The following is an 8,883-nucleotide window of genomic DNA, read 5'->3' on the forward strand; positions in this document are numbered from 1 at the left end:
CAGCTCTGCGAAGCCCATGGGGCTGACCACATGGGACAAGATGGATGCTGTGTGTCACGTGTGGCTGTAGGGTACGGTGCCAGCAGCTGCTCGGTCCCTTCTGGCTGAACTCCCAGGGCTGTGCCTGCTTCTCCAGGGTGGGTGGGGTCTTCCTCAGAGCTGTGCTGCCCAGGGCACGGGGACCGTCCTGCGACCACCTGACCATCGCGGTGCTGAGGCCACGTCTGAGGGCACTGGCCGTGGGCAGCGGCCCTGAGGCTGTGCCCAGCACTGGGCTTTGCTGTGGCAAAATTTCCTCCCCTTCCCCATCCCATGCTACTTGGAGCTAGGGTCAGGGGTGCAGGCGGCCCTCCCCTCCTGCCTTTGTCAGTGCCCTGTTCACCATTGCACTACACCCCGGCAGGGGACAGCTGTGCCTCCCGCCAACCCCAGCACCCCTTTCCAAGGTGGGACACCACACTTCACACCCAGACTCGTGTAAGGTTTGTTAATTTATTCATTTGTGATGCAGAGAGAGAGAGAGAGAGAGAGAGGCGTTCCATCTGCTGGTTCACTCCCCAAATGCCCACCAGGGCCAGGGCTGGGCCAGGCTGAAGCAGGAGCCAGGAGCTCCATCTGGGTGCCCAATGTGGGTGGCAGAAGTGGGTGGGAAGTGGAGGGGCCCTGTGATTCGCGTCCCGAGTCCCGAGTGCCGGGTTAGCCTGCTGTGCCGCACACCTGCCCCTCACAATGCATTTTGAAAGCTGGTAAAGCCATTTCTTCCTCATTTTTTTTCTTTAAAAAAAAAAACAAGAAAAGAAAAGAAACACCGTGGACTTCTGTCTGTGTCTTCCACAGATATATTCTTAAATGGGTTTGTTGAATCTTATTAAACTTATAATTGGAATTTTTAAGAACTGAGAATGCATTTAACAAAAACATGTCTGTGGGTGCAGGTGTGTGGACTGGGATGCAGGTGTGTGACCTGTGGGTGCAGGTGTGTGACCTGTGGGTGATGGTGTGTGCCCTGGGATGGAGGTGTGTGACTGTGGGTGATGGTGTGTGACCTGGGGTGCAGGTGTGTGACCTGTGGGTGCAGGTGTGTGACCTGTGGGTGATGGCGTGTGACCTGGGGTGCAGGTGTGTGACCTGTGGGTGCAGGTGTGTGACCTGTGGGTGATGGTGTGTGACCTGGGGTGCAGGTGTGTGACCTGTGGGTGATGGTGTGTGACCTGTGGGTGATGGTGTGTGACCTGGGGTGCAGGTGTGTGACCTGGGGTGCAGGTGTGTGACCTGTGGGTGATGGTGTGTGCCCTGGGATGGAGGTGTGTGACTGTGGGTGATGGTGTGTGACCTGGGGTGCAGGTGTGTGACCTGTGGGTGATGATGTGTGACCTGGGATGCAGGTGTGTGCCCTGGGATGCAGGTCTGTGACCTGGGATGCAGGTGTGTGCCCTGGGATGCAGGTCTGTGACCTGGGATGCAGGTGTGTGCCCTGGGATGGAGGTGTGTGACTGTGGGTGATGGTGTGTGACCTGGGGTGCAGGTGTGTCACCTGTGGGTGATGGCGTGTGACCTGGGGTGCAGGTGTGTGACCTGGGGTGCAGGTGTGTCACCAGTGGGTGCAGGTGTGTGACCTGTGGGTGCAGGTGTGTGACCTGTGGGTACAGGTGTGTGACCTGTGGGTGATGGTGTGTGACCTGTGGCTGCAGGTCTGTGACCTGTGGGTGCAGGTGTGTGGACTGGGATGCAGGTGTGTGACCTGTGGGTGATGGTGTGTGACCTGGGGTGCAGGTGTGTCACCTGTGGGTGCAGGTGTGTGACCTGGGGTGCAGATGTGTGCCCTGGGATGCAGGTGTGTGCCCTGGGATGCAGGTCTGTGACCTGGGATGCAGGTGTGTGCCCTGGGATGGAGGTGTGTGACTGTAGGTGATGGTGTGTGACCTGGGGTGCAGGTGTGTCACCTGTGGGTGCAGGTGTGTGACCTGGGGTGCAGGTGTGTGCCCTGGGATGGAGGTGTGTGACTGTGGGTGATGGTGTGTGACCTGGGGTGCAGGTGTGTCACCAGTGGGTGCAGGTGTGTGACCTGGGGTGCAGGTGTGTGACCTGTGGGTGATGGTGTGTGACCTGGGGTGCAGGTGTGTGACCTGTGGGTGCAGGTGTGTGACCTGGGGTGCAGGTGTGTGACCTGTGGGTGATGGTGTGTGACCTGTGGCTGCAGGTCTGTGACCTGTGGGTGCAGGTGTGTGACCTGGGGTGCAGGTGTGTGACCTGTGGGTACAGGTGTGTGACCTGGGGTGCAGGTGTATGCCCTGGGATGCAGGTCTGTGACCTGGGAGAGACGTTGCAGGAAACATTGTCAGGGAGGCCCGTAAAGCACCAGAGATCTGCTGGGCCGGTCAGGCTAGGGTGAGGTGTTTTACGAGTGTCTTCCTCGAAACCACACTCAGTACCCTGCAGAGGAGAGGCAGGGGCCTGGGCAGAGTGCCGTGGGAGAACCAGGGTCACAGCCCTGTCCCCGGCTCCACCAGGACCCAGGCCAAAGCGCCAGCGCCAGCCCCAGCCAAGCTGAGGGTCCCCCACCAGCCACTCATGCCCAGGGGCCCTGGTGTTGCCACGCACAGGGTTTCTCCTGGGACCACAGCGCCTCTGACAGCTCACGACAGCTGGACCCCCAGCAGGAGACAGGACGGGGGGCTCACATCCCACTCCCCTGGACCAGCCAGAGGGCTGGGGAACCGGGGGAGCCAACTTCAGGGGCTGAGGCTGCACCTCCCAGAGGACCAGCGAGGGAACGGGCAGAGGATCCATCAGCAGCCCAGGCAGAAACAAAGCGCCCATGGACCAGTCGCAGAGACTACGTGCACTGAGCGCAGCCTGGAGGGCTTCTTAGAGGTGGTGGCATGGCGGGTGCACTTCTGGGTACGGAGCAGCACCAGGTGCTAACATGAGGCTGACGACGGTGTGGGAACTGTGATTTGGCAGGGGCTGGAGGGCAGCACGCAGGCAGCTCTGGTGTCTGTGTCGGGTCAGCAGCGGGAGGTCTGGGGCCACCGAGGGGACACCCGGACGACAGAGCTCCAAAGGAGAGCCACCCGCCATGTGCACGCGCTGGAGCTGTCTGTCCACAGAAGCCCCCGTGGCTGCCGTGGTCTGTGAGACGTCTTTATTTCTCGGTTAAACGCCGGGGAAGTGGCCGGGTCACTGCTGGACTCTGCGCTCCTCCTCCCGAAGACCCTCCCCTCGCCTGCTGCCCACCGCAGTGCTTCTTGCTCACAGATCCACGCCCAGGCCCCTTCCTCTCCCCTCCCCCCACCCACCATGTCCACGTGTGTCCCCTCCACAGGTGTCTTTCTCCCCATCTCCTTGGGAACTGCAGCTCCGTGACAGAGACCACGGTTGGGAGCAGCGGCTGTCCTGCAGGGTGCTCGCTGCCTGCACTGGGGACCGAGGGGTGCCGACACGAGCCGGGGAGCCACGGGAGGAAGGTGGGGTGCGCTAGGGCCCGGGCTGAGCCTGTGGCAGGAGGAGAGCCCCCTCCTCCTTCTCAGACTGCTCTGCCTCCTGCAGCAACATGTAGAGGGGCCCCGGGGGGCCTGCGTGACGCAGAGCCCCTGTGGGCCCCGCCGGCTCCGAGCGGGGGCTGCAGCAACGCAGCCAGAAGAAGGAGAAGCCGTGGACCGCCAGCAGGCACAGCGCGTCGGCCATCACGTGCCAGCAGAAGAAAGTGGTGACAAACATGATGTCGCCGATGTCGTCGTCCTGCCAGGGGAAGCCGGAGATGGGTCTGTACAGGATGAAGCCGGCCTGCACCAGCCAGGAGCCCATGACGAGGAAGAGGAAGCTCTCCATCAGCCAGAGCTGGCAGGCGGCGGGAGCCCAGAGCTGCGCGGTCAGCACCAGGGTCAGCAGCAGCACCACGGGGAGCAGCAGGGCGTGCACCTGCAGCTCCACCCTCTCGGAGCCCTGAGCATGTGACACAAACAGCAGCAGGAGCTCGTAGAAGGCCAGGGCCAGGGCGCCCTTCTCCAGGGCCACGCACCTGCGGGGCAGCAGGCTGCTGCTGGCCAGCTCCACGCAGCCCAGGAGGGCCAGGAGGACGAACATGGTGAGGTGCTGCCACTCCCGGGGGTACATGAACCGGGACAGCATGTGCCTGTCCATCAGCACCATTCCGTCCTCGAGACAGAAGACCACGTAAAGGGTGAGCATGGAGCCGGCCGCCATCTTCAGCAGCCCCGTGTAGGACAGCGTCCACAGCCAGCCCCACCTCCCCTCACTCCTGGGGGGCCGTGGAGGCCACAGGAGGGGGTCGTTGCATATTAGAGCCCTGGACACCACCGTGGCCTGGTACAGTCCATAATAGAAAAGATACAGCCCTGGGTAGAAGTGGCCGTTGAACTTCCCCATGAAATCACAGATCCGCCCAACCCAGCAGAGAGCAAAACTCAGGGCCCGCCCTGCTGGTCCTCACGGCCAGGGCTTAACTGCGGCACAGAACCAGCTCGCAGCCCCTTTATGGGCTACCTCCGCCCACCGTCCATGCCCACGGACGCAGGGTCTTGGCAGGGAGCCGGGGCTCCTGCTGAGCCGGGTCTACGAGTTCTGTTCTAGTGCCCACGGGCCCTCACTCAACCTCTGGCCATCCTTGTCCCTCTGTCCCCGGCTTCCTCCGCTCCTGCCCCGGGCTCAGAGAGGGGCTGTCCAGGGAAGGCCCGGTCACCCTCAGATGCCGGCTCACCGGGAGGCCTCCTTGGGCCGTGTCTCCTGGAGGGGCGCTGAGCCCCCCACCCGCCTCCATCTTCTATGGCAGACAGACTGGGGGCTGCCAGGGTGGGCACTCATCTGCCCAGTCTCTCTCCACTGGATGGTGGGCACACCTGAGAGCAGGTACAGGTGTGCGAGACAGGCCGGCCCAGTGAGCTGCCCACGGGCCAGAGTGAACGGGCTCCTCCCCTCTCGTCCCCGGCATCGCCATCTGCTGTAGGCCCGCTGCACACAGCAGCCATGGCAGGTGGGAGACAGCATCCAATGAAGGGAAGCTCTCACAGCCCAGGTGTGGCTGCACAGACACCCAGTGACGTGGGCATACCACCGCCTGACGGTGAGCTGTGTGTGAACATGTGTGCGCGTGCACGAGTGCACATGCGTGTATGTGTGCACATGTGTGTTCATGTGTGTTCATGTGTGAACATGTGTGTGCATGTGTGTGTGCTGAGGACACCTAAGGTCCACTCTCGCTGAGTCTCACGCATGCGCCGTGGCATTGCTGACCCCACTCCAGGTCTGGACTCACGTGCGCCTCGGCCCCGCCCTCCAGCCGGTGGCAGCCGTGTGTCCCGCGGTCTGCCCCCGGGAGTTCGGCCCCCTCAGATGCGACATTTTCCGAGCCTGCCTCGCGGCCTCGTCCTCCAGCCTCGTCCGTGCGGTCCTGAGCAGCAGGCCCTGCTTCCCGGAAACACCGGGCCACCTGCCGACGGACACCCAGGCTCTTCCCGTATCTTGGTTGTTGTCATTCGAGCAGCAATGAACACGAGAGTACAGCTACTGCTTTGTGATACTGACTTCATTTTCTCGTCTGGAATTTTAAAATTTATTTTCATTTTGTTTGAAAGACACAAAGAGGGATGGTCCATCTGCTGGGTCACTCCCCGGAAGCCTGCATCGAGGCTGGGCCACATGGGAGCCAGGAGCCAGGAACTCCACTGAGGTCTCCCCAGGGTTGGCAGGGGCCCAAGGTGCTCGAGCCATCGCCGGCCGCCTCCAGGGCTGTGGTTGGCAGAGCTGGGTCTCCTGCCAGGCCGGGCCACGTGGGATGCAGCAGCTTGAGTGCTGGCGAAATGTCTGCCCTGCTCCCACTGTGCGTGGGTTTGTCCCCAGAGCGAGCGTTGCCGGATGCTGTGGTGGGGCTGACTTTGTTTTCTGAGGCAGCTCCGGGCTCTTGTCCACAATAGTGCACACATCTACATTTCCACCTGCAATGTACCAGGCGCCCCTTCCTCTACATCCACTTGTTCTCTTTGCAAAGAGAGAGAGACAGGAACAGGGAGGGAAGGAAGGGGACAGAAACAGAGAGACAAGAGTTCCCATCTGCTGGTTCACTCTCCAAACACCCACAGTGTCCAGGGGGGGACCAGGACCGAAACCAGGAGCCAGGCCCTCGATCCAGACCTCTCACGGGGCGGCAGTGACTCGAGCCGTCACCTCCGCTCCACAGGGCGTGTTAGCAGGAAGCTGGAGCCCAGGTGCTCTGATGTGGGACGGGTGGCCGCAGCTGGTGCTGGGAAAGCCGGGCCTGCACACGCCCGAGGATGACCACTGGGCCAGCAGCCACCCTTGCCTTCTTCTTGACTCTTCAGGCAGGTCATGGTGGTTGTGATCAGCACTTGGTGGTGCTGAGCACCTACCATACACCTGTTGGCCTGTTTTGTGTGTTTGTTTTTTGTAAAAATGCCTATGCAGTTTCTTTACCCAGTTTCTAATGGGGTCCTTTTTTTTTTCTGTTAAGATTAAATTCAGCTGCTGATATAAACCAAAGAGCAGTTTTCTGTGTCCTGACAACTATGAAACTCCAATGACAGAAACTGAAGAGAGAAATTGAGGAGAGCCATTTCATGAATCTGAGGCATGAGCGTGGATAACAGGTTCCTACCACAGCAATCTACAGTCAACACATTCCTGACAAACCCCTCGGGCACTTTTCACAGGAACCGAGGAAGAAATCCTAAAGTGTGCATGGAACCCAAAGACCTCGCCAGCCAACGCAACCCTGAGAAGGAGCCGCACTGGCAGCCCACGCTCCTGACTCGGTGTGTGCGGCGAGGACATGGTGATGCGCAGCGTGGAGCCGGCGTGCACGCAGATGCCCAGAGCGATACAGCCGACCAGCAAGACCAGGAGAGACCGCGGGAAGCCGCTCAGTGCCCTCCAGCCAGACAGCTGAGGCTGCACGGCAGGGGAGCGCTCTCGCCTCAGCACCTGGCCTCGGGGACGCCGAAGCCCCGAGCTGCCATCACTCACAAACGCCTGGAAGCCAGGTCTGAGGCTGCCAGGCTGCTACGAGCCGGCACCGCGGGCACGGCCCCGACGCTGCCCTTGGCAAGGACGATGTTGGACATGACATCAAAAGCACCGACAGCAAAACTAAAAATAAATAACGACACGAAATCAAGCCAAGGACCATCAGCGAGCCAAGGGGAGAATCCCCAGAATGAAGAGGCACCCGCAGGACAGCAGGGCACGGCGGCCACCCACGCCCCGGTGGGGGGCACCCGCGGGACAGGAGGGCACGGCGGCCACCCACGCCCCGGTGGGGGACACCCGCAGGTCAGGAGGGCACGGCGGCCACCCACGCCCCGGTGGGGGACACCCTCAGGACAGGAGGGCACGGCGGCCACCCACGCCCCGGTGGGGGGCACCCGCAGGACAGGAGGGCACGGCGGCCACCCACGCCCCGGTGGGGGACACCCTCAGGACAGGAGGGCACGGCGGCCACCCACGCCCCGGTGGGGGACACCCTCAGGACAGGAGGGCACGGCGGCCACCCACGCCCCGGTGGGGGACACCCTCAGGACAGGAGGGCACGGCGGCCACCCACGCCCCGGTGGGGGACACCCGCAGGTCAGGAGGGCACGGCGGCCACCCACGCCCCGGTGGGGGACACCCGCGGGACAGGAGGGCACGGCGGCCACCCACGCCCCGGTGGGGGGCACCCGCAGGACAGGAGGGCACGGCGGCCACCCACGCCCCGGTGGGGGACACCCGCGGGACAGCAGGGCACGGCGGCCACCCACGCCCCGGTGGGGGACACCCGCGGGACAGGAGGGCACGGCGGCCACCCACGCCCCGGTGGGGGACACCCGCGGGACAGGAGGGCACGGCGGCCACCCACGCCCCGGTGGGGGGCACCCGCGGGACAGGAGGGCACGGCGGCCACCCACGCCCCGGTGGGGGACACCCGCGGGACAGGAGGGCACGGCGGCCACCCACGCCCCGGTGGGGGGCACCCGCGGGACAGGAGGGCACGGCGGCCACCCACGCCCCGGTGGGGGACACCCGCGGGACAGGAGGGCACGGCGGCCACCCACGCCCCGGTGGGGGACACCCGCGGGACAGGAGGGCACGGCGGCCACCCACGCCCCCGGTGGGGGACACCCGCGGGACAGGAGGGCACGGCGGCCACCCACGCCCCGGTTGGGGACACCCGCGGGACAGGAGGGCACGGCGGCCACCCACGCCCCGGTGGGGGGCACCCGCGGGACAGGAGGGCACGGCGGCCACCCACGCCCCGGTGGGGGACACCCGCGGGACAGGAGGGCACGGCGGCCACCCACGCCCCGGTGGGGGACACCCGCGGGACAGGAGGGCACGGCGGCCACCCACGCCCCGGTGGGGGACACCCGCGGGACAGGAGGGCACGGCGGCCACCCACGCCCCGGTGGGGGACACCCGCGGGACAGGAGGGCACGGCGGCCACCCACGCCCCGGTGGGGGACACCCGCGGGACAGGAGGGCACGGCGGCCACCCACGCCCCGGTGGGGGGCACCCGCAGGACAGGAGGGCACGGCGGCCACCCACGCCCCGGTGGGGGGCACCCGCGGGACAGGAGGGCACGGCGGCCACCCACGCCCCGGTGGGGGGCACCCGCGGGACAGGAGGGCACGGCGGCCACCCACGCCCCGGTGGGGGGCACCCGCGGGACAGGAGGGCACGGCGGCCACCCACGCCCCGGTGGGGGGCACCCGCGGGACAGGAGGGCACGGCGGCCACCCACGCCCCGGTGGGGGGCACCCGCGGGACAGGAGGGCACGGCGGCCACCCACGCCCCGGTGGGGGGCACCCGCGGGACAGGAGGGCACGGCGGCCACCCACGCCCCGGTGGGGGGCACCCGCGGGACAGGAGG

General features: G+C 65.0%; 1 protein-coding gene across 1 annotated transcript; it reads right to left on the bottom strand.

The window, feature by feature from the left end:
• Nucleotides 1–3,477: 3,477 nt before the first annotated feature.
• On the bottom strand, nt 3,478–4,389 carry LOC133773851 (transmembrane epididymal protein 1-like). The gene has a single exon (XM_062211404.1). The coding sequence runs from the start codon at nt 4,387–4,389 to the stop codon at nt 3,478–3,480; it is 912 nt and encodes a 303-aa protein (XP_062067388.1).
• Between the last annotated feature and the right edge of the window lie 4,494 nt (nt 4,390–8,883).

The sequence above is a fragment of the Lepus europaeus genome, chromosome 14 (assembly GCF_033115175.1).
Source record: "Lepus europaeus isolate LE1 chromosome 14, mLepTim1.pri, whole genome shotgun sequence".
Lineage (NCBI taxonomy): Eukaryota > Metazoa > Chordata > Mammalia > Lagomorpha > Leporidae > Lepus > Lepus europaeus.

Excerpts from the sequence above, each read along its gene's own strand:
- LOC133773851 (XM_062211404.1), bottom strand. The coding sequence starts at position 4,389 with ATGGGGAAGTTCAACGGCCACTTCTACCCAGGGCTGTATCTTTTCTAT.